The 27086-nt window shown below is 43.6% G+C and overlaps 1 protein-coding gene across 2 annotated transcripts in view; it reads left to right on the top strand.

Annotated features, from left to right (window-relative positions):
• CAPSL (calcyphosine like) overlaps positions 1-27086 on the top strand; it is a 157720-nt gene that overhangs the window by 49348 nt on the left and 81286 nt on the right. For both annotated transcript variants that reach the window (XM_086960527.1, XM_086960528.1), the window contains exon 2: positions 6071-6207. In XM_086960527.1, coding sequence (XP_086816653.1) covers positions 6071-6207 — 137 coding nt within the window. The remainder of the gene's footprint in view (positions 1-6070; positions 6208-27086) is intronic.

The following is a 27086-nucleotide window of genomic DNA, read 5'->3' as shown; positions in this document are numbered from 1 at the left end:
TGCCGGTGGCTGCCAAATATTACCAGGTTTAGTACCACTCCAGGCGCGGGGTCCCAGGCTTGTCAGCCCGCTGCTCGAGGGAGCAGTGTGTGACCCCACCCCAATTGTAATGTTAATGCTCCCTTGAGCAGCCGGGTGACGAGTCTGGGACCCCGCACCTGCGCTCCTGGAGTGGTACTAAACCTTGTAATATTTGGCAGCCACCGGCAACCCCAGAAGATGGCCTAATTCCTGCTGATGAGGGCTAAATACCCCGAAACACGTGTACAGGGATGGCGAAGATTGCGAAGATAGCAGAGAATCGAAAGACGATGCATCGCAGAACACGAACTATACTTACCACAGTCCTTAGGGGCGATCCCGCTGGTATTTGAGCAGTGTGCGACCCCACCCCCAATTGTAATGTTAATGCTCCCTTGAGCAGCCGGCTGACGAGCCTGGGACCGCGCACCTGCGCGCCTGGAGTGGTACTAAACCTGGTAATATTTGGCAGCCACCGGCAACCCCGGAAGATTGCCTAATCCCTGCTGATGAGGGGTAAATACCCCGAAACATGTGTACAAGGATGGCGAAGATTGCGAAGATAGCAGAGAATCGAAAGAAGATGCATCGCAGAACACAAACTACACTTACCACAGTCCTTCAGGGCGATCCCGCTGGTGTGTGAGCAGTGTGCGACCCCACTGCCAATTGTAACGCAATAATTATTGTTCATCACTTCATGTTGGACATGAAAATATTTAATTGACTCACTTCGAGGAATTCAAAACTCCTGCATTTGTCTTCAGTTTTCTCTTCCTCAACATATTGCTCCTAACATGCTCACCCTGATTTTGTACTTTTCTTTGCATAATATGTATTGAGCTTTTTGTGTATTTTTTTATTTTTAAAAGTATGCATTTTTTGGCTCCAACTTATCTTGGTACTTTTGTCTCCTTATGTATTCCTTCTCATAAACTGCCTGTGCATCTTCTTGTTTTTGTTCATTCGCTCTATTTGCTCCTATTAAATTCTCTGTCTGTAGGCTTTGCCTCCGCAATGTCTAGCTTTACAAAGTTGTTAAGGCAGCACCTTGTGTCATCATGTAGTTAGTTTGACCCCTCTCTTGTGAGGATTGTCCTAGTGTTTGTGCTATTAACTTCACTTCTCTGCTGAGCGCGATAATAAAATAAATAAATAAATAAAACTTGCAAGCTTAGAATACCACATAAATTATTCAAGTCAACAGCTATGCACTCTGGGTAGTTCTCAAATTTAGGTGGAGCGCTGCTCTTTTTGATGGAGTGCATTTGCAATACCGACGCTCTAAATCTGCCCACTTCAAATGTCTGTTTTTCTAGCAGAACCTTTAGACATTGGATAAGCATAGTGCTATTCGTGGCGAGTTAGAAACGTTTACACAGCCTTTTTGCCATTTTTGCAGTAAAGTCTAAGGATTAGCTAGCTCGCACTATCCACACTGAACATGTTCGAGCTACAATAAACACGGATAGGGGCAATGCTGTAGCGAAGCACATGGAAAAGTAGCATGTGACAATTGGAAAGAATTGAGATTCTATGCTGTGGAGTCAGTGGGACCGATCCAAGAGGGGGAGACCGTGAAAAAATTCTTAGACAGAAAGAATCCAAACACATTCTGAACTTTCGAACACTGACCGTATGGATTGAACCAAGATGAGGAGTTACATTATCACCTGTAAAATATTGGGACATGATTCAGTACCCTATATAAAGAATTACTGGAATAGGGACAAAGGAAATAGCCTCTCTATCATTAACAATTTTAATTTTCACCTTGGATGTACATATTAGCACACACACGTAGTTTTTAATCTTATTGAGTTAGGGTCAGCACGTTGGTTGGAATAATTGCACATTACTTCTTTGAATTGAAGTGTGCCAATCATTCAGAAATACCTGATAGAAAGAAAATCACTGCGTGCAATTAGTGGTTGTGTTAAATCAATGGAGGTTTCGAAATTTTAAATACACCATGAAACTAAGGGGAACAGCGTTTACAACGCAACTTTTACCACGCACTACCTTTACCACGCAACTTTTACAACGCAAGTCGTTACAACGACTTGCGCTGGGGGGCGCTGTAGGATAGGGAATTGTTTAATTTACTATCCAAAACCTTCCCTACTATCCACGGGGACTGGAGATGGAATAGTAAATTAAACTATTCACTATCCAGCGCCCCCCAACACAAGTTGGTGTACCGACTTGCGTTGTAAAAGTTGCGTGGTAAAGGCATGCGCTGTAAAAGCATGCGTAGTAACGACATACATCCGAAACTAATGGCATGTTGCCGATTAAAAAGTTGACATAACATGAACCCACTAGAGGGTCAATAAGAAAGGCACACAACTTAAAATACAAAGATCAATAACTGTAAAATCAATACATAACCACATTTTTTAGTTTGAGGTGCGTTCACACGTTTAATCGAATGGAACAATGGGACAACATTCCGAGAAATATGCTCAAGTTAAATAAATGTTAACATGGGGGGAACACTTAGTATTGTACTAAACCGCATTGACCAGAATGCCTAGCTGCCCTATACAGGATGTGATGTCAAACTAAGTTTGTTTGTTATTTAAATGCACGTAAAAAAATGTGGTTCTTCGTCAGTCTTGTGAGCAAGGTGTCCGTAGAGACAGAAACGGGTAGAGTTTGCTGCTGGCTGAGCTGGAATAAATAAAAAAACTTGAACTTCATTATGTTGTCAACAACGATGATTTAGATCTATGAGTGCGCGAAGGAGCCCTGCGGGGAGAAAGGAATGCATATTGGAATGGCGTGACTCTGCCGTACCTCGGACGCACCGTCTCGGTCATCAACACAGAGCAAAAGAAAGACATCCGTACTCGGGGTGTTAATTCATGTGCACTATCCTTTGACACATAAGTGAGTTGATTTAGTAGGACAATATCACTCAGAGACCCTTTTGTTGCCTGCTTTGGTAGATTAGATTTAATACAGGTTGTGATGAAATGCCGTTGATTTGCTTTGGGAGAGAGTAGGCATGAAAAATGCTGAATATAGTTGTAGTGATCTAGGAATCGTATGTGTTTATGAGGTCGGTTCATTTATTTTAATGTTTAAGAGATAGCCCGGGAAAAAAATTCTCACAGTGTAATTCTAGTAAATTTTAAGTTCCATTCCAATTTGCATATAGTGTGAATTTCCTTTAGATTCACTTTTTATCAAGGCTAGTATTCTTGGCCTAACGGCGATCTAAAAAGATCTGCAGTAACGTGCCCCCCCCTAAGGGGCCCGTTGAGCACTGCAGCGCCATCCCAACGAGAAACACAGCCTGATGATGAAGCAAGGCACCATCGGTGGGTGAGGGCTTGACCTCCTAACAAGAGCTGCCTCTGTTGACCAGAAGGGTCCTGAGGTTCTTCGGTTTCCGACTTCGTCCTGTATTCGGCCGCCATTTTGTGTCCCGTCGCCATTTTGTGTTGCCCTCACTCAGGCAGCACGGCGAACTGAGTGTTTTTGCCTTTTCCAGCTGCTATGTGTCTCTTCTGTTAAAAAGTAACCCCCTGCCCTTGTTTACGAAACCGATGTCAGGGTCTGGCCGAGTCCATAATCCATGTCTAGGTTGATTCATCCCTGTCTCCACTGACTGTTTGGCTCTCCCTATTCTTTCCTTACTGTATCTTATCCGACTGGCCTTCGCTATTCTCTCCTTGTATTCTCTTGTAACACAACCATCCTTTGAGGCATACAAATACGTCCTGCCACCTGCAAATTGGATTGTAGGCACTAGCACTGATTAACTTGTGGGGAGGGGTGAACACAGGGTCTGAAAGAAGGGCATATTTGGGACACTTGATAGCTTGTTATCCAACTTTTCCTATTGGCTAGCCTTGTATGTATTGGGAGTATACGTTGTAAATATGTGTGCTATAAAAGATTGTGCGCCACGGAATAAAGTGGCAGTCTCCTAAGAACCTACTCTGTACTTCTGGGACAACTGAGCTTAGCTGCAGCTAATAAACCTGGTTTTCTACGCCTAACAGAGTGTCTTGTGTCTCTGTCCGACAAGGCAGGGGAACTCGGAGATTTAAGGCGTACCCTGCGCCGCCAGGCCCATAAGGTATTATCCATAGCGAGGGCGGGGATCTCACTTTTGTTACTGAACTGCACACCTTTTTTGCTTGAAAAACATTTGCAATTCACAACTGTTTTGGCTTGACTATGGAAGATGCACCATACTTGTCACAGGTCAATCTGCAGGCATGAATTTTCTGTGATTCTGATTCAATTAATTAATTAACTAACATCAGTCATCTATTTTGCACTAGTCATCTGTTCACTAGGATGGTACTTTTTAGCATTCTGTCAGACTTCGGAGGACAAATATATTTGTCCATCTATTGACTGAATGAGTTGTATTCTAAGCAAGTGGTTGGAAACCAGGACCCCATTTCTGGAAAAGGCATGATACTAAAATGAGGGACTTTGAATGATGAGTCTTCTTGGTTTTCAAGTGTGTTTCAACGATGTTGAATCACTGGACTCACAGCTTGGAACACGTGACTAGTGTTGTGGACCTATAAAGACACATTGTGTTATGTCTAACAATATTTAGGCTTCTTCTGAACTGATGTCCTGCAATAAATATTGACTGAGTGAGTGTTTTTTTGAGGTGGAGGCTAGGGCAAATCTTCATGTCTCTCATGGTGCAGTATTTACTGGTGGGATTTACAGACAGTGGCATAGCAAGGGTGAGGGCGGTCCTCGCTGGATGGTGCGGGTTTTGGGGGTGGAAGCTCCCCCCACTCCTACCTGCCTCAGGGCAGCAATCCTACTCGCATGCACCCCTAACCCCCTGGTGCTCTACTGAACAAAATGTAATCTTCAAATGTCTTATACAATTGTAACATCCCTCCTACATTTTAGACTGCTACATAGTTCTAAGCTCCCCCAGAAATAAGTGTTTTCTAGGGGCAGGATTTGCTAGTTGTATTCCTATTGAAGTGGCAGGCAACCAATCTACAATGAGGAACAAGCCATTTAGAAGTTAGGTTAAGGGTAAGCCCCTCCATATATCTAACTTACTCTGTGACTTCAGACGTCTGCGGAGACAACCGTGAGGAGATCCAGGGCAACAGGTCAAGTCTCCTCAGACAAATAACTCCTTTGAAGGTTCTATTTTTAAGCAGAGCCCCTCTGCAACTATCTGTGATCTATATTTGGGAGTAACTCATGTAACTGTTCACAACAGATAAACGTGTGTGATATTGTTCACCATATGTATCTTATGATGATTCAGTATCTCTGAGGGATTTTCTAAGTATCTTGAATGCGCACCGGGATGCTTACCCTCGCAGTCCCTCGTATATTTTTGTTTTGGGACAAGTAGTACGCAATAAATGTGTGACTGTATTTTTGATTTGCACTCTCTAGTGGTAAATTGGAGGAAACTGCCACGTGCCCATCTAGTATTTGGTCAGCAGAACAAGAGACTTCCTTAATTTCCATTAGACAGAGGGCATTCAGTGGGCAAAGGCTTTGTAGTACTTGACGTAAGTTTCTTTTTTTTTTTCCTAATCCTGATTGCGCAGCAAACCTATTGGTTATGCCAATGCTTGTTATTTAATCCTGATTGCTTTAACTTATTCCAGGCCAAACCAATAAGATGGTCAAAACCTCAATTTGAAAAAACAGGCTATATTTATTAAGATGTTCTTTTTTTAACCTTTGCTTTAAGAATCTAATGGCCTATGATTCTTTTATCTTGAACGATGTTAATATCCTTCTTATTTAAATGGCTAGTGCCCGTGCTACAGGTAACAGAAGCCTTCTTTATGTGAGGCATCTGCTGATGATCTATTACAGACACTGCATCTCCCCTAGATTCTTTCGAGTGTCAATGGAATGTCTCCAGCATTCACAACAGAAAGTTTTTAGGTCACAGTTAAACATGCTTCATAGTTCCTGAAAGATATTTGCAAGATTATTTATGTATGTATTGTAAACATAATTGTAAATATAATGCATTGAAATGTTTATTAAGTAACAAATGTGTTAATATAAATAATTTATATCCTAGATGGCAGGAACAGCACGGCATGAGCGAGAAATGGCAATGGAAGCCAAAAAAAAACTTTCAACTTCTACGGATCCCATTGAAAAACTTCGGCTTCAGTGTCTTTCGAGGGGATCAGCAGGGATCAAAGGGCTTGGCAGGTACCACAATGATTTTTCGATAAAACGTCCTTGGTGTGAAGACTTTAAGGGTAATTTTTGTTTTAATAATTTATTTGATTTTAAGATGGAGACAAAAAAAAGAAAACGACAATAAGGGAACCTGACACAGGATTGGTACAGAGGTGTAGATTGACTTTAGAGGGTGGAGGAAGTCTGATGCTTGAAATGCAACACATTAGAGAGGCTTGTAAGATAGAAAAAATACAGCAGGCCACTGGGTGAATTATTCAATGTTTTTACTACAGAAGAAACTGTTTGAATGACAAGAAATGAGTGTACATCATACCAAGGTAAAAGACAAACATCTATTTACAGAACAACATAGCATCAACTTTAGACACATCAACAGTCCTTAAAAATAAGCATCACTAAGCTGCAGGAGGGGGGATCGATCCTGCAAAAGGGAGAGGACAGAGATAGAGAAGAGCCCGGCAGCCACATGGAACAAACAGAAGGGGTGCCCAATAACAGAGTCTAACCTTTTCCAGCTGTTCTATAATATCTTAGGGTTGCCTGTGAGTTGCATCTGAGAGCGATGGGAAGTCATCCAGGCCCACCCCGTATGGAATGAAACATGATTAGCAGCTTTCCAGTCAATGAGAGCAGCTTTGACTTCTATCATCTTTAAATAGCTCTAGGAGCGCCAAGTCTGGATCTGGTGAAGTGGGCGGACTCTGGGCAGCATTTGGGCCAAGAATAATCGTGGGGAAATCTAGTGCAATGTTAATGGCAACAATTCTACTCAAGTGGTTAGAAATAGGGTCCTAGTGACAGTGGTTAACCATTTACAGACATTACATGTGTTCCCGGTCCCTGCATTCCATTGCGCAGGACCAATAGGTATCTTAGTAGGTTTCAATTTATATGATTTATCCGGGGCCCAAAAGAGGAAATGCGAGGCAAAGAGTTTGTTTTGGGCTAATGAAGGAACAACTTTGTTCTGTAAAGAGTGAGTACAGATTTTGTCTCGGGTATCAGATGAGGGGGTTCCCTGTCTGTGTTAAGAAAGTATTTTGACCATTTGGTCTGAGTAGAAAGAGGGAACATGGTAGTAGAGGTACAAAATGAAGTGTACATTTTAGAAGTAATGTTTCCCTTAAAAAGGCACCCTTCAAAAAAGGTCACCTGAGCAGGTTAATGGAGAGGACATCATTTTGATATCTTCCCTTTAATACACAAAAACATGATAAAAAAATCCATGTTGGACAGGGAACATTAGTGTCGAAGGGATGCAAAAGACAAAGGTCCCATTTCAAAGTAAATGTCGACAACAAAATGAATACCTTTAGCAGCCCAATTAGGCCAAATAGTGTTGGAGACTTCCAAACGGACATGTGATTTGAGTTTGTGACGTCATAAAAAGGAACTTATCCACCAATTTTAGAGCTTTAATGGCATCCAGAACAATTTGACGAGAGTGGGCGAGTTGTAAGGTGGACATGGTTAAGAAGGCGATTATAGACTACGGGGAATAGAGCGCTTGTTCAATCTGCAACCAGTGTGTTTGTTTATCAGTGTCCGGGGAAAACCAGCGAGCACCTTAATTTGCCAGGAAAGCAATTTGATAATCAAGCCAGTTAGGAAATTCGCAGGCACCCACATTGTAATTTAAAGTTTACTAACACCAATTCTAGGTTACTTTTAATTCCGCAAGAAAGCGGACGTAATTTTGTCAATGAGGGACCAAAGAGGGAGAAAGGTATACAGGAAGCATAGATGATAAGAAATTTAACTAAAGGAGTTGCCATCATTTTCGAGATTTCCATCCGTCCCCACCAAGATATGTATTAGGGGACCATGCCGTTATAAAATGCCTGATTTTATCCAGTGTTCTTTGTTCACTGTACGAAATAGGATCAGTAAGATTGCGACTGAACAAAATACCAAAATATTTGATGTATTTTGATTACCATAGTAAACTTGTGTTACCAACACAAGAAGAGTAGCCGAGACTTTGAGAGTTATTTAGAGTTTAGCGGGCCAGGTACTCAGACTGCCATGCCAGCTAAACTATAGTTTTGCCAACTCCATTTAGAGTTGGACAAACCATCATGTTTCAGCTTGCAGAACCCCCACTGGCTGAAACTATAGACTGACGGTCTAGATGCAGTGGATAGAAAAGATTAGGTGAAACCTTGTGGTTAGTACCTAAAACCCAAATAAAGATGCAAGATAAGATGAACTAAATGGACCCTTAATTAACCATGCATTCTCCTACCATAGTCTTCTTATGTGGCATCAGGGCCTTTGTCTCGGCAGTCTGTTAGTCCCTCTTATCAGGCTCTAGAGATAAAGGGCAAATACACAATTGTGTGGATTGCCTGCAATTAGTAGGACACATCAGCATGCACCTTCACATATTCTTATGATCTTCCCAGATGCTTGCGTTCTAATGCTCCAGAACTCGTAGCACAATTTTGATGTTCAGCTCAAAGTTAACTGTTGAGATCACATCACTCTCTGACATAGCTCAAGCTTATCCGCTAAACTTAAAGTGCAGCTGCTGGATTACACAGTGCAGAAGAGCAGGGATGGGCTCCTGGGATTCTAGGATTGACACACAGCATGTGCCCTGGTGCTCCCTATAGTAGCAGCAGGAGATGAGCAGCCACAGTTCTGCTCATCACAAGCCCCCGTTGAAAAGCAGAATTGTTACCACACTTTGCTTGCAGAGCCTTCTGGCTAAATTAGTTTGAACAATGATTGTGCACACAGTAGGTCCTAGGCCAACATAAATCAGAGAAACATCATATACAAAGGGGATTATCCTTTTTACCATACATACCCCTACTACTCCCCAGTTATGCCTTGAACATTGCCACCATTTACACCACTGGTAGTGAGAGCTTGCACACTTTTTGCCCCTTCTTCTCCTGTTTAGACCTTGAAGTGACCTTGTGCAGGACACAAGGATTCAAACATTGCTTATGGCTGCCTTGATCATCTGGTTTAGTGGGCTTAGAGGCATGTGACACAACGTGACTACATAGCTATAGGCAAACCAGCCACGAGTTACGTCATTTTGAACAAATATTAAACTGCTGAACTCCTAGCAGCTGATGAAGTATCATGGGACACGTACGATCTAAATTTAAGACAAGAGAAGCACTGGTTCTCACAGTACCAGCACCACTGAGCCTGCCAAACCCTGGATTTTTTTTATTTTATTTACAGAGGGCCAGCCGCAGTGGGACTGCCAAGTGCCGAATGCAGCAGGAAGAAGTAACTGCTTACATTAAGGAATGCATTGTTGTTTTCTCAGTATCCTCATTCTCACCTGTTTTCAATGTGCAGCCAGCACTCCAGCACTACCTCTGGTAGCATGACTCCCATCAGCATGTAGACAAAGGAAAGACTACAGGCGGGACAACTGTATTTGCAGTTGCAAGAAGACATGCACCTTCCTCCTTTTCCGGTCCAGGGCCTTGCCTTCATGTTTATTCTGTTCACTCCCTGCACAACTAATGAGTAAGGACAGGTTTTTGACAGGAAGTGTCAGACGATTGTCCCTGCTGGCTTTGTAAAGCCTTATGAATAGGTGGACTCTGCATTGAAATGCGTTGGTCTAATCTTCTGGTGAGTTTTTCGCCCACTAAGGTCTAGATTGTCCCCGTCACCTTTTTAGGTCGAGCTGACCTAGCATTCAATGCGAAAGCATTGAATGCTGTCAGCAAGACAACTAATGTTACCCGTATTTGGGAATGTGGACACGAGAGGGTGCACGAGCGCAGAGCGCAGATTTCACCTCGTAGGCGCGCACGGCGCCGTGCCCCCTCTTGTGCCTCATTCCCATGCGCAAACACACTCCACACTCACGCATGCGCACATACACAGCCACACACACACTGCATACACACACGCAGACCCACGCGCACACACACAGACACATTCAAACACACACAGACACGCGCTCGTACACCCACCTCCCCTCCCCTCCCACTCACCAGGCTCTTTCGGCGTGTTCCGTGTCTCCTCTGCAGCGCTGGTCGGGCACTCACCGGGCTGTTGCTGGGGATCGGGCTCCTCCCTGCGGCTGTCTCGTCTCGTCGCGGCACCAGGGGTCAGGACTTCACTTCCAGGGCTCCCTCCAGCACCTGGGAGCCCCGCAACACCCTGGCTGTGTTGCTGTTGGCAGCCCCGGGACTCTCCTCAACTCATGGGTGCCCCGGGCTGCGGAGAGGCCATCAGTCGGCCGGCTTCACTTCTTCCTCGGCGGCGGCGGGCGGGACTTCCTGCCGGATTGCAGGCCCCGCCCATCTCGGCCAAAAGTGCCTGACTTCCGGTTTTCACGGAGCAGGGCTGCGTGATTTCTTTCGGGGGCAAGAGCGGTAGGCACCCTCGAATTAAAATATAATTATATATGCGAGGTGGGCACTCGCAAAGGACCTAAAAACGGGTCCCGTAAATAATTAGATAAAGTGCACTCGGGGCAAATGCCGGGTGGGCACCGGCCTGGTAACAATGCGCTCTCAAGCGTACAAGCATTTTTTTAATTTGAATTCAGTTTCTCTTACTGCAGGCACGATTTGCTTTGGCGTCTTTACCGCTCTCCCTCCCGTTGTTTTCCTTGTTTACCCCACCCACCCTCCTCCCTCCCGTTGTCAGTACCTTCTCACTTCGGTGGAGCATGTGCACGATTTTTTTTGCAAATTATTTTGGAATATCTTCCGCTAAGCTTGACACGCTGTTAACTGGCGAGAAGTAGCGCTGCAAGGCCCTGTGGACACGGTTCATGTGCTTTGTACTGCTGACGCACATTCTGGATACCATGGGTCTCGGCTGCACGTGCCCAGCTTCACCGATCGGGACATACACATCTTTGGGTCACGTGGCTTCTGTGGGTGAGTTACTCCAGTTGGCGTCAGATATGTGGTGGCTTCTGAACATCTCCATGATAAATGACTGTTATTCTTTTTGGATTATTGAGAGCGTCATCCTGTCTTTAAAATGTGTTGGTGTCGCCCAAAGGGTGGGTTTTTTGAGACACTGCTGAGTGCCCAGAGCGTGGCATTGCTATGTATGAAGAGGTGTCTTGGTTGAGTCTCCTGGACTGACGTGACTCTCCCTTTTTAGCTCCTTTTCCATGAAGAACTGTTGGATCCCCGGACCGCATGGGACTGAGTGTTCAGTGATTGTGACACGTGATTGACAGAAGAGAGTCCAGTTAAGTCTCTTGAGTGAAATGAGGATTTTAGTCCCCAGTGATTGCATTAAACTTGTTTTAAGGGGACTTGAAACGGCTCTCTATCGGGCTCTGTCTTGTGTCCTGGAACAAGTGGTCAGTTATTTTCCGGAACTTAAGTGACAGCAGTCCCATCGATGTGCGCATTTTCTCTCTGGATTTCCCTTCTTTTGGAAACTCGGGAGCTGCAACAGTATCGTGGGGTCACCAGGGCTTTAAGTGGAAGCTTTTTCAATATTATATGCAAACCATAGTTGCTTCTTATTTATCATATGCAACTAACAACCATTGACAAAGCCAATAGTACTGACTTGCTGTATGTATGATGTTACTACTTGTATCATATATCTGGATGCAATGACAGAAACAGCACGCTATGCTAAGCACAGATTTTTAGCTTATGTTTTTTTTTTAAATCATGCGCTTATTTACACTGGCCACGCCCCTTTGAGAGACCCACTAGCTTTTTCATCCCACTTAAAGCCCTGCCTAGCAGAGATGGAGCTGGTTAACGTGTCTGGTGGTTATGCAAAGAAAATTACATATTTGTGCCGCTCTTTGTTAACTGCTTTCAATCACAGCTTTTATTATTGAGTATTTTTTACTGACGTTATTGTGAAGGGTAAAGTTTGTTACGCAATACACAGATCACGTAATGTTTCAGTGATTGGTCTTTTACATGTTTGAGGCATACCAAGTGTCCTGGACTATGCATTACTTTAATGCACATGAGTTGATTGACTGCGTTCCTGCTCAGCACGGGATTTGTCGTATTGTTTAATATCCTATTATCCAGTGTCAGTAAACTACAGTAATCTGAGTCTCCTGATGAAGTGAGCACTAATCCTGCCTACTGGTCCATACTACAGTACAAAGTACACATCTTGGTTCATACTGGGTGCAGTGTGTGCACAGGCTTGGCGCAACAGGGTGGATTATGGCCTGGCATCGCTGAGATGATCTGCTCCAACCACACATCCCATTGCGTCCAGCCCCCCTAGATTTAAACTTTGCTCTAATCTTTGGATTATGAGTCGTATACCCCGGCCGTAATTTATTTGTAAAATGTTTTCTTTTAAATTCACGAGGGCCCAGTAGCTTTCCCAACAGAACCAAACAAGCATTGACAAAGTCAGAAGTCTGGCAGCCAACACCAGACTTTGCCAATGCTTTTTTTACTGGTGGGGTGCTTTGTCTCTGTTTTCCTTTTAATTGTGGTGTTTTTGTGACTCTTGGCTCCCGTTGGTCAAACTACTTCTGCATCTGCGTAATGTGTTTGCGAATCTGTGGCACCACTGAACGCCACAGCATCATTCAGCACCACTCAACGCCACAGCACCACTCAACGCCACAGCACCACTCAACGCCACAGCACCACTCAATGCCACAGCACCACTCAATGCCACAGCACCACTCAGCACCCCTCAATGCCACAGCACCCCTCAATGCCACAGCACCCCTCAATGCCACAGCACCACTGAATGCCACAGAATCACTCAACGCCACAGCATCACTCATCGCCACAGCATCACTTAACCCCACAGCACCACTCAACGCCACAGCATCACTCAATGCCAGAGCATCACTCAGCACCACTGAATGCCACAGCACCACTGAATGCCACAGCATCACTGAATGCCACAGCATCACTCAACGCCACATCACCACTCCACGCCACAGCATCACTCAATGCCAGAGCATCACTCAGCACCACTGAATGCCACAGCACCCCTCAATGCCACAGCACCCCTCAATGCCACAGCACCACTCAATGCCACAGCACCCCTCAATGCCACAGCACCCCTCAATGCCACAGCACCACTGAATGCCACAGAATCACTCCACGCCACAGCATCACTCAACGCCACCGCATCACTCAACGCCACAGCACCACTCAACGCCACAGCATCACTCAATGCCAGAGCATCACTCAGCACCACTGAATGCCACAGCACCACTGAATGCCACAGCACCACTGAATGCCACAGCATCACTGAATGCCACAGCATCACTGAATGCCACTGCATCACTGAATGCCACAGCATCACTCAACACCACAGCACCACTCAACGCCACAGCATCACTCAATGCCAGAGCATCACTTAGCACCACTGAATGCCACAGCACCCCTCAATGCCACAGCACCCCTCAATGCCACAGCACCACTCAATGCCACAGCACCACTCAATGCCACAGCACCACTCAATGCCACAGCACCACTCAATGCCACAGCACCACTCCACACCACAGCACCACTCAACGCCACAGCACCACTCCACGCCACAGCACCACTGAATGCCAGAGCACCACTGAATGCCAGAGCACCACTGAATGCCAGAGCACCACTGAATGCCAGTGCACCACTGAATGCCAGTGCACCACTGAATGCCACAGCACCACTCAACGCCACAGCATCACTCAACGCCACAGCATCACTCAACGCCACAGCATCACTCAACGCCACAGCATCACTCAACGCCACAGCATCACTCAACGCCACAGCATCACTCAGCGCCACAGCATCACTCAGCGCCACAGCATCACTCAACGCCACAGCATCACTCAGCGCCACAGCATCACTCAGCGCCACAGCATCACTCAGCGCCACAGCATCACTCAGCGCCACAGCATAACTCAGCACCACTGAATGCCACAGCATCACTCAGCACCACTGAATGTCACAGCATCACTCAGCACCACTGAAGGCCACAGCATCACTCAGCACCACTGAACGGCACAGCATCACTGAATGCCACAGCATCACTGAATGCCACAGCATCACTCAATGCCAGAGCATCACTCAGCACCACTGAATGCCACAGCACCCCTCAATGCCACAGCACCACTCAATGCCACAGCACCACTCAATGCCACAGCACCACTCCATACCACAGCACCACTCAACGCCACAGCACCACTCAACGCCACAGCACCACTCAACGCCACAGCACCACTCAACGCCACAGCACCACTGAATGCCAGAGCACCACTGAATGCCAGAGCACCACTGAATGCCAGAGCACCACTGAATGCCAGAGCACCACTCAACGCCACAGCATCACTCAACGCCACAGCATCACTCAATGCCAGAGCATCACTCAGCACCACTGAACGGCACAGCATCACTGAATGCCACAGCATCACTGAATGCCACAGCATCACTGAATGCCACAGCACCACTCAATGCCACAGCACCACTCAATGCCACAGCACCACTCAACGCCACAGCATCACTCAACGCCACAGCATCACTCAACGCCACAACATCACTCAACGCCACAGCATCACTCAATGCCAGAGCATCACTCAGCACCACTGAATGCCACAGCACCCCTCAATGCCACATCACCCCTCAATGCCACAGCACCCCTCAATGCCACAGCACCCCTCAACGCCACAGCACCCCTCAACGCCACAGCACCACTGAATGCCACAGCACCACTGAATGCCACAGCACCACTGAATGCCACAGCACCACTCAACGCCACAGCACCACTCAACGCCACAGCACCACTCAACGCCACAGCACCACTCAACGCCACAGCATCACTCAACGCCACAGCATCACTCAACGCCACAGCATCACTCAACGCCACAGCATCACTCAACGCCACAGCATCACTCAACACCACAGCATCACTCAACACTACTGAATGCCACAGCATCACTCAGCACCACTGAAGGCCACAGCATCACTCAGCACCACTGAAGGCCACAGCATCACTCAGCACCACTGAACGGCACAGCATCACTCAGCACCACTGAACGGCACAGCATCACTCTGTGCAACCATTCAACAACAACTGGTTCTAATATGTTCTCTCAATGTTTCAAATCTTTATTACAAATGTCACAAAAAGATGTTAATATTTCACTTCTGTTCTTGGATTTTCATCACAATAAAATACACTAAACATAATCTTCCCAAAAGTTATTAACAAAAGTTTAATCTATTGCCATTATAAATTACAATAACTTTCATTTAAGTATTCATTATTTTTAAAAAAAGCCATTGTTATTTGTAATATTAATACATCTAAGTCATGTAAATACAACACATATTGCATTACAAATGCTATAGGGGTCACGATTGTGAAAGTTAAAACAATTGGCATTGTAAATGACAAAGCTATTTATTTCGCTATTTTTAAAACCAACACATAACTAAAAAATTTGTCATTTACAATACCAATAGCTCAAACTTTCCTAATGCGAGACCTATTGCATTGCAAATGCTTGTTCCCTTTTTGTCCTTGGTAGTTCTGGGTTCCTGAATTATTCTTTCGCACCCATTTTCTTCAATGTTCCTGCATTATTTTGTGTAGCAGACTGTTCTCTGCATAGCTACATCCTTGATGAGTTTTGTATTTCGCCTTTTCGTGGTTTCTTTTGGGGGCACATGCTGGTTACACATGTTCAGTGGTGTGCAAGCAGAGTAGCTAATAGAATGTGCCGTCCTTACCTTGATGAGCCCAAAAGAGTCATTAAGATGTCCATCCCTTGAAAATGTTCTTCTTTGCAGAAGAACAATTAGGGAACGCTCTTTTCTGATTCTTTCAGCTGCTATAGTTGTTTGTTGTAGATCACTTCAAATGCTGACATTCTTTTTCTTTTAGTTGTTTTGTTACCATTCATCTTTTTGTCTGAGTGTGGTTGGTTGACCACATATGTTAACTTCAAAGATTTACTTATTTATGCATCTTGTTTGTTTTATTTTGTATTTCAGACATTATCTAAATGGATGGTAGAGTAGTTTACATGAAATGCAGTTCTTCATTAGAGTAGGATACAGGATGGCTATATAAAAGTTTTACCTCATTGTTTTAACAGATTCGTAGCTGAACACAGGCATTATTATGTAAGTTTACATTCAGTTTTTGGAATAAATTTTTTACGTTTCGTTTAGAGTCAGGATGTGTTAAGCTTAAGTGAGTGGGTTTTTTCAGTCAGATTTGAAGAGGTAACGGGCCTTGTCTTATTTGTATAAGGCTTTTAGTCTATATTTCTGGAGCAAAATGTGGGAAGGAATGGAATCATTTTGAAGAAGTAGATTTGCAAACTCATATGCATTTTTAGTACGTAAAATAGTACTGTACTAATACTACTTACTACAAAATGGATTCATAAACCTACAAGTAGAAATCTCCAACTCCACTTCTCCAGTCTTTTCTATGGAGAGATCCTAAAACATTTAAGTTCACTACTTAGGGGGCTGATTATGATGTCAGTTGTAAAGCCTCCAAACTTAGGTCGGAAGCTTTACGACTGACATTGTCAGTTTTACGTCTGACAATCTGATTACGATACAGATGGTCGGAATCGAACCAGCTGGTCATTCCGGCTGGCCTCTGACAGGCTTAAGGAGCCTGTCGGCCAGTCAGACCGGGCCGTAATCCATATGGACGGCGGTTTATGCCGTCCGGATTATGATGCACAGTTTATGGCAGGATTTCCATGCTGGCCTTTCCGACATGGAAACCTTGTTGAAAAGCATGTTTGGTGGCCCTAAGCGGGGTCCCCCTTTTCCTTGCAGCCTCCAGTTGGGGGCCGAGGGGCACCTATGGTGGCCCCCCTGTTAATCACAGGTGGCCACCAACTTGTACTGCAACAACCCCCTGTACAAAAATGATGAAGGCGGAGACTTTAAACTGTACTCCATTGGAAATATTGTTAAAATAAATTCAATTATTTTGACATTTGCAATATATATATATATATATATATATATATATATATATATATATATATATATATATATATATATATATATATATATATATATATATATATAATGTGTATGTATGTATATGCATCCTCACTCTTTGGAGCACCCGCCTGCGAGTGCGACGTCCTGGTGTCAACAGGAGCGGAGATATATCTACGCTCCTGTGGAACACCAGGACGTCGCACTCGCAGGCGGGTGCTCCAAAGAGTGAGGGTGCACCCACTCGTGAAATTCTCCGCTCCAATTCCGTACCAAGGGACAATGTCCTAACGGATAAAGAGCACTTGCGGGAAACAGTTTGGGTTTATTTATTCAAGAACCAAACAGACACTGCTTAACAGACGCGTTTCGGTAGTAAACCTTCATCCATGTTTACCGAAGCGCCAAACTTTGGACACATTTAAACACAAGATTAATGAAAGGCGAAAAGGGACTAGTGGTGATCAACCAGAACCTTAGAAAGATGAGCGCCATCTTTGAATGTCAAATACATCATGTAGTCCATGATTCAATAATGACAAATGAAAATAAGGCCCATGGATGGGCAAGTCTATGTACAATAAATACAAAATAGACATGTTTCGCTCAAAAAAATCAACATATAGCCCTGGATGGGCATACGCTCCTAATCAAGAAGCATTGGCTGTGTCCAATAGTGACTGATAAAGTGAAAGAAAAGGGAGAGAGTGCAGGAAGAAAAGGAGACAGAAAAAGGGGCAAGAAAGAAGAGATCAAGGAGAAAGGAGCAAAAGGTTAGAAAAAAGTACTGTTATATACATATTGTACAAAATTCTACAGTGTAGGCATTAATTACAGTATGTACAAAGACTAGTGGTCAGGGGTCACCCCCTAGTTCATGATTCATCAGACCAACACAACAAACTCTAGTAATCAATACTCGGGAACAATCGGATAATTCATACTTATTCTCCCAAATGTATAGCCAGTTCTTCACTACTATTCAGCCCTAGAGGGTGTTTCGTGTGCATGTCGATGATGTACCTTGACTCCAGCCTGCGAAGTCTCAGCAGTCTGTCCCCTCCTCTAGGGTTGCTTGGAACATGATCCAGGCCAAAGTAGCTCAGTAGATCCCTGTTGCGTTGATGGACTTTGTCAAAGTGACGCGCAACAGGGTAAGCCTCGTCACCCTTTGCAATGGCTCTCATGTGTTCCAGTATTCGCATCTTCATGGGATTAATAGTGCTCCCTACATAGCGTAGCCCGCATGGGCAAGTTAAACAATATACGCTGTAGGGGGTAGTACAGGTTAGAAAACTTCTAATCTTTTTCCGTACTCCTGTATTAGGGATTTCATAGCTTAAGACTCTTTTGCTGATCTTGCAAGCTTTGCATTTCCCACAGGGGAAGAAGCCTTGCATAGGACCAAATGCAGATTTAGATTTTTTAACAAAGTGACTCTGTACCAGATCATTTTTTAAAGATCTTGCCTTTCTAAAGGTGATCAGCGGATTAGATGGAAGATCTGGACATAAAATCTCATCAGTTTGAAGTATGTGCCAGCTTCTACGTAAAATCTTTTTTAATTGCATGGCATTCTTCGAATAAGTGGTTATAAGGCGGAATTTGCCTTCATGTGTTGAGTCCTGCTGTTTTGTCTTTGGTCTTAAGAAGATTTCTCCTCTCGAGTTTGTTGGCTCTTTCCCAAAGCACTCCTAAGAATTGTGTCACTGTAACCACGGTTTCTGAAACGTTGCATGCTTTCACTTGCGGCACCTTGGAATTCATTTTCATCTGAACAGTTTCTTTTAATTCTAAGAAGTTCCCCATAGGGGATACTTCTAATGAGGCTGGGGGGATGGCAGCTGGTGGCTTCCAACACCGAATTCCCCGCCGTGGGTTTACGACACAGACGGGTACTCAGGTTTCCTGCATCTATATAGATATTAACATCTAGATAATTCACAGATGTAGTACTCACTTCACCTGAGAATTCCAAATTAACCTCATTAGCATTAAGGACTTGGATGTATTCCTTAGCTTTGTCAGGGGGCCCGTTCCATATGATCAAAAGATCGTCTATGAAGCGGTACCACCCCACAATGCAATCTGTCCATTTTTTGTTGGGTGTCCCCCAGGCCACCTGCTCCTCCCACCAGCCCACAAATAAATTCGCGTAGCTGGGGGCAAAGCAGGTTCCCATCGCTGTTCCGGCTAATTGTCTATACAGCTGTTTCTCAAAAAGAAAAATGTTATTGGACAAACAGAAATCTACGAATTCCAGAATCATGGCACTGTGTTGTGAATATTTCAGTGGCCTTTTTTCTAAGAAATACTTAGTGGACAAAAGACCATCCCTATGTGCAATGGACGTGTACAGGCTGGTTATGTCCAAAACCAACATGCAATATCCCTCCTCCCATTTCACAACAGACAGTTTATCCAAAAGGTCCATAGTGTCCCGTATGTATGAATTTAAGGTCTTCACATGTTGTATCAGGAAGAAATCAATGTAGATCGACAAGTTCTCCGTCAGACTTCCTTGTGATGCTACATTGGGTCTCCCAGGGGGCATAGTTCTGTTCTTGTGGACCTTGGGAGGTGATAGAATGTGGGGCTGGTGGGGTTTAACCGTCTCAAGAATAAGTATTCGTCCATGTCCAATAACCCTTTGTTGTGCCATTTCAGTGTAAGTTCTTGATATTCCATCATGCTTTGTTGATACTCTTTGGTAGTGATTGGAGAATATGTATCCTTTTCATTGAGTTGGCGAAGAGCTTCTCTCTCATAATTCAACTTGGTCTGGATGACGATATTCCCACCTTTATCTGACGGTTTATAGACTACATTTTCATCATCACATAATTTCATCAGTGCTCGTTTTTGTGTCTCTGTGAAATTGTTGTTTGATACATTCAAGTATCTCTGTTTTCGTCTGAATTTCGTGGGATCCTTGACTACTGCATCAGCGAATACATCAATGGCGTCCATCACCATCTGTGGATGAAACTTGGAGGTAGGTTTAAAAGGTGTAGTTCCTCCAACTTGTTTTACACCATAATGTCCTTGCTCACTGATGGGGAATATATGAGCAACCGCCATTATATACAAACTGTGCATTCAAAAAAAAAAATATATATATATATATATATAATTACCTACTGGCGGTCGCCAGTAGGTAGTTAAAGTTAGGATTATTTTCAATGCGAAATCTCAACATTCTATTGTGAATAAATTTGGCGCCGGTTGAGGAATCTGCCTGAAAATTTCCTCAAATTTGCTTCGTGGCGCTCCGGTCCTTCCTTGAAAGTTTGGGGGGGATTTGTGAAGCGGGGGCCGAGATAAAAGGGGGGGGTCCCAAAACGTGTTTTCCTCATGTTAATTTCCATAGGGCGGTCGACCTCACTTTTAGCCCGAACGGCTGAATGGATTTTCACCAAACTTGGCAAAATTGTAGGGACTGGTAGTCCGATGTGCCTTTGCTAGGTCTCAAGAAATGTGCTCCAGAGGATTTTGAGTAATTTAGGTTCAAAAAAATATATATGTCTGTAAGCGCGCCCCGGTACGCGCACTGGGGAGCGTACCAGCGTGCAACGCGAGTTCGTGCGCGGAAAGCTGATTGGCTACCGGGTGTCTGTAAACATTCCAAACAGTCCAGGACGGCCACCATCTTGTGTCTCGGTAGGATCGAGACACAAGAGGTGGCAAAAACAAAGGGGGAAATGACCAAAAGGGGGCAGGGTAGACCTCCCTGACTCCCTAGGATTGATGTGGGGGCCATAAAAGGGTCCCGCGGGAAAAAAAAAAGTACTATTTTTTTTCGATTTTCGCGGGGGTGCGCCGGTACGCTCACGGGGTAGTGTACCGGGGAGCGTACCATGGGGAAAAAAGAATGACAGAGTTTATAAAAAATGTAGTCTTTTTTTTAAAATTGGAGGTAGTTCTAAAAAGAACTGTTTTTTTTCTTCTTTTTGTTTTATATTTTTTTTATTGTTTTTTTGAATTTTTTTTACTTTTTTGGGGTTTTCTGAACAGTTTTATCTTTTTTTGTATTTTTTATGGGGAGAAACAAAAAACAGGGATTTGTAAATGGCTCAACTGGAGCAAAAAAAAACCCAGAAAAAATTAGGGATTTTTCGGGCACTTATGGTTATCCCCAGCACAGATGATAAGTTTTATACTTTGCTCACCATAGCAAATTAACTTTCCACAATATTTGCACATGATTTAAGAATCGTAAAATTTTGGTTGTATGATAGGCATTGTCTCTGTTGCCTCTGAACCCGATGGAGTTGGTTCTTTCGATGTTGAGGGTCTAGATGTTGATGGGGGTAGCTTACTGCAGAGGTCCCTTACCTGTGCAGCAGAATAGTTGATTGGGTGCCAACGGATCATGTGCCGAATCATGGTATGATTCCTGAAGGAATATTTTTTGTTTGGGTTCCCCCTGGACAGCTCAGCATCACAAATCAGACAATTTACTTTCGCAGCGTTGACTTTTTTGAAACCCCTTGGGATTTTGTAGAACTGACATACGAAGTGCTCTTTTGGTTTGTAGGGCTGATTAACTTCAGGCAGGAAATGCCTTGTCTGTCCCTCCTCTTCATCATCCTCCTCTTCTTCTTCTTGACCACCAATGTGATCTTCTGGTGGTCTTTTTGATGGTGGTGGTGGTGGTTGTGGGGCCGATGCTCCAGCTGCTGCTATTGTAGCCATTTTAAAGTAGAAATGATTAGAGACAGATCTACAAACAGGTCTTCCTCAGTCAAAGAACAAAGTCAGAATAAGGAAAAAAGGTGGGGGCTTTCATCATTTGGAAAAAAAAACTGTTCTGGACTAATGAAAAGTGTTATTTTCAAGTCACATGACCAGGGCTTTCATCATTTGGAAACCAAAAGTGTTGTGAACCAATGAAAAGTGTTATTTTCAAGTCACATGAGCAGGGCTTTCATCATTTGGAAAGCAAAAGTGTTGTGAACCAATGAAAAGTGTTATTTTCAGGTCACATGACCCGGGGCGCGCAGCGTAAGCGCGTCAGGACATTTCGCGATCGTATGCGCTCGCGTGCTTTCGGGTGCGCTTACGCTGTGCGTTATATGACGCATCACGCGGCTACACGAAACGTCACGATGTTGTTTTCGTTCACTGCAATAGCGCTAACATGGAAGCTCACCGGTACGCGTCCCGTTGCGCGCAAAAGCACTGCGCTTACCGGTGAGCGCATCGGTACGCGCCCCGGGAGCGCACCGGGGCAAAAAAAATAAATATTACATAATTATTCAATATAAAATTCGTAATAAAAAATATTACATTTCATACCTATAGAGATTTGCTATTAAAAAAACCTATGAAATTCACTGAAAAAACCATAGGTTTCACACCAGTTATAGATAGGAATTAGCATTTAAAAAACCTATTAAATTCACTAAAAAAACGTAGGTTTCACACCAGTTATAGTTAGCTGGAAATTTTACTCGCATAAAACCATTGAAATTCACACGTTATAGTTAGTTGGACTCACTATAACTTGCGCGTGCAATGCACTGCTGATGACGTCACATATTACATCACTCATGACATGGTTAGTGACATCACTCATGACATCACTGATGACACCATCCTTGTGATACAGTGACAGACCTCCTTTCACTGTAATGTAACCCTTAAAACACATATTCAAAAATAGAAACTAAAATGTTCAAAAAAATGGAGATACCCATACCAGTTACAACCAATTCAATAATTCCACCATCTATATACACATCCACTCATTCACCAACAGTTCTATATAATCACTCATACGTATACTCGCTCATCAAATATAATGATACACATATATATCCTGTTACACACCGACAGTCATCCAATAGATACTCTCACACATACTCACACATGCAAATAAACTATTGAACATCCATTTATTTGCATATACAGCTATACACACACTACCACCTTACTTGTAAGGAACCTTACACATACTTACTCTCTTAAACAATCACTTATAGAAACACATACTTATTTAAACAGGAACTCTTACAATCCCTTAGTCTCACATATACTCCCTTAAATACATCAATATTCACATATACTACATTAAAACATACGTAGTTACTATTAAAGACACTAGTGAGACAGTCATTCACTCACTAACATACACATATACACACTCATCCACCCATACAGTCCTGCACACATGCTGTCTTCAAAACACATACAAAGAGAGAGTCAGTCATTCATGCATCTATGTGCTAAGTAATACCCCCACCAAACCATATAAACACTCATACTGATACTAAGAAAACATCTAATAACCCATATACCTACACATGAAGCTACTCACCAACCCATGCAGCCACTTATACACAAAGTGAAACACTAACACATATATTTAAATATTTAAACATTACTCTCTAATATATGTATTCACTAAGAAACACTCAATAAACCAGTTAACCAATCAATTTTTTTTTTTAAAAAGCATCCATGTAAACACTTATAATAGACCAGGACACACCTCTAGAATAGACTACATCCTATTAGATGTATGTCTCTGGAACCATGTGAGGGATATGGTTGTGGTCCCGACAATTGAAAGTGATCACAATCCACTTTCCTTAACCATGACCCAGTGGTGGTGCCTTGTAAAAAAGGGCCCTATTAACCCCGTAGTAGCGCCCCCCGATGAGTCTGTAGTCTCACTCTGTGGAAGACGCCTAAAATGGGCTAAATTGATCCTCTCCGAGGAAAGGGTTGGAGAAATCTCAACTCTCTTAAACCAAGCAGTGACAACTCTGGGGTTTCCTTTGGAAGGGGTGGGTAGGGTGAGTGGGCTCTTTGTCTCTCTAGTAGAGGCTTTGACAAAGGTGTTAACCATCCCCTCTAGTAAGTCAGGAAATAACCGAAACAAAAAGCAAGGTGATGATTGGTATACTCAAACATGTAGGGTACATAAAACAAGGCTTGTTGAGGCAGTGAAGCATAAATCCCATAGTGGTATACTGGAAGCAAGGAAGGCCTACAGTAGATCCCTTAAAACCGCTAGGAAGGAGTGGGAAGAGAAATTCTGGGAGGACCTGCTCCATGCTAGCAAAAGTAGGGATTCAAGGGCCTTTTGGAACCTTGTAGGCTCCCGGAATAGGCCCGAGGAAGCTATGAGACCCTGTAACATCCCCCCTCAATCCTGGGTAAAACACTTTGGGGCTCTATACCTCCCGGCAGATGGGGAACTAAATGTTAGGGTGATCTCCCCACTAGTATTCGAACCCCATTCCTACGATCTCTTTACACCTTTAGAGATCGAAAAGGTAATTGGGTGGGTAGCCCCCCGCAAGGCAGATGGCCTTCCGGGGGATCTCATGCGGGCACACCCAGTGGAGTGGGGAAGGGTTATTGCAGCTCTCCTTAACGACATCATGGTGGGAGGGCCAGTGCCCGATTCCTGGAAGGGGGCGGTGTTGGTCCCGATATATAAAAAAGGATGTAGAGAAACCCCGGGGAACTACCGCCCAATAAGCCTGATAGATTCCACCCAAAAGATAGCAGGTAAAGCTATACATGGTAGGATTCTTCACTGGGTGGAGGAAAATAAAATATTATCAGACTTCCAGGCAGGTTTCCGGGCAGGAATGGGAACAATAGAGCAGGTATTCAGGTTGGCACTTCTGGGGTGGAAGGTGGTGGAGCTAGGCAAGGGCAGTCTATACCTGGCCTTTATAGACCTGAGGACTGCCTTTGACCTAGTCCCCCGGGAGGAGTTATGGAGGGTCCTCCATGGGCTGGGATTGCCTCCTTACATCTTGTCTCTCCTCATTAGCCTCCACGCCCATACCTTTGCTCAGGTCCGCTGGGGAAGAAATGGAGAGCTAACAGAGAAAATACCAGTGTCTAGGGGTGTGAGGCAGGGATGCGTTCTGGCGCCCACCCTTTTTTCACTATATGTGAATGGGGTGGTGGAATATCTCCAGCAAGAACCATCTGACGCCCCCTGTCTCGGAGGAGTGCGGATCCCCACCCTGCTTTTCGCGGACGACACGCTCTTGATCTCCAAGACTACGCAAGGCCTCCAGAAACTGCTAACCCGATTCCAGAATTTCTGTGCTGCAAAGGGACGTGTAATCAACGTGGACAAAACTAAGTTCCTAGTCCTAAATCCTCCAAGGAAACTGGGCCGCCCTCCTATTCTCAATTCTGTTGCCTTGGAGAAAGTATCCGAATTTGACTACCTTGGAATTCGGATTACGGATAGCATGAACTGGTCACCTCACATTGCTAAGATGGTCCTCAACCACAAGAGAGTAGGAGGAGCCCTCCTGAGGGAATTCCGGGCATCACCTAGGAGGTCGCTTACCCCAGTAATTGACATCTACAAGGCTATGGTAGTAACATCAGCCTTGTATGGGGTCGAACTGTGGGGGCATTGTTGTCTGGACGCCTTAGCAACAGTAGAGAGTAAGCTCCTAAAATCCATAATCGCCATCCCTCCGAGCACCCCAACAGTTCCGGTGCTGTTGGATACAGGCTGTAAGAACATTAAAGACCAAGCCCGGCTACGCCCACTCCTTCTATGGACACGTATTTGGAGGGGTGAAGAGTTGAAATCGTATGCTGTTGGGTTGGCGGAGATAATGAGCTTGGGCGGCTGGGCAAAAATAAGATGGTTGAGAGATACTAAAAAACTTCTGGAGAAAATTGGACTGGGGGACTGTTGGTTATCAAGATCGGCTCCACCAAAAGAGGTGCTGAAGAGACTATACTGGAATTGGGTTACGGAACAGCTAGTCATAAACCCGGAACATTGCAAGTCCACTGTTGCCTTTTTAACAGTAAAAGATGTTGTAGTTTTCGAGCCCTATCTGGACCTAATTACTCTTCCATTTGACCGAGCACTGTATTTTAAATTTAGAGTGGGCTTGCTTCCACTTGGGGCTCTGGTATCAAAGTGGAAATCTGGCGCTCACACGTCCCCTTATTGTGCATGTTGTCCTATTAGGATAGAGTCCATTACGCATATCCTATTTGAATGCCCGGATTATGCAAAGCCCAGGAGCTATTGGCTTAAACCCCTTTGCCGGAATATGGGCACACGTAGTTATCTAGTTGCCCTGCGCATCCTAATGACGGATACTTCCCCCCCTATTGTGTGTGGTATAGCCAAATTTTTAAAACAGTTTTGGTTGATTCGATGCAAGAGACTGTCAGTAACGGTTTAATTCACTTTTAGCTAATTTATTCTCGGCACTATATGTCCTTTTAATTTTTTTTAAATGTGCATTTAATATTGCCTTTTAAAATGATGTTTTTTGTAGATTTGTAAATGGCTGTATTGTGTGTACGCTTATAAGATATCTTGCATATCGAATAAAAGCTTATCAATCGAAACCATCAACTTTTACATATACAACACATATTTATTTTTATAAAAGACACACATTCACTGGATGGTGTCATCAGTGATGTCATGAGTGATGTCACTGACCATGTCATGAGTGATGTAATATGTGACGTTATCAGCAGTGCATTGCACGCGCAAGTTATAGTGAGTCCAACTAACTATAACGTGTGAATTTCAATGGTTTTATGAGAGTAAAATTTCCAGCTAACTATAACTGGTGTGAAACCTATGTTTTTTTCAGTGAAAATATATATATATATATATATATATATATATATATATATATATATATATATATATATATTTATATACATATATATATATATATATATATATATATATATATATATTTATATACATATATATATATATATATATATATATATATATATATATAAAATAGGTCTGAACTATAACTACCTACTGGCGACCGCCAGTAGGTAATATATATATATATATATATATATATATATATATATATATATATATATATATATATATATATATATTCACTGAAAAAACCATAGGTTTCACACCAGTTATAGTTAGGAATTAGCATTTAAAAAACCTATTAAATTCAATGAAAAAAACATAGGTTTCAC

This window comes from Lissotriton vulgaris, chromosome 3_1 (assembly GCF_964263255.1).
Source record: "Lissotriton vulgaris chromosome 3_1, aLisVul1.2, whole genome shotgun sequence".
Taxonomy (NCBI): domain Eukaryota; kingdom Metazoa; phylum Chordata; class Amphibia; order Caudata; family Salamandridae; genus Lissotriton; species Lissotriton vulgaris.
The sequence above is the reverse complement of the archived record's forward strand: the minus strand, read 5'-3'. Positions and strand labels throughout refer to the sequence as shown.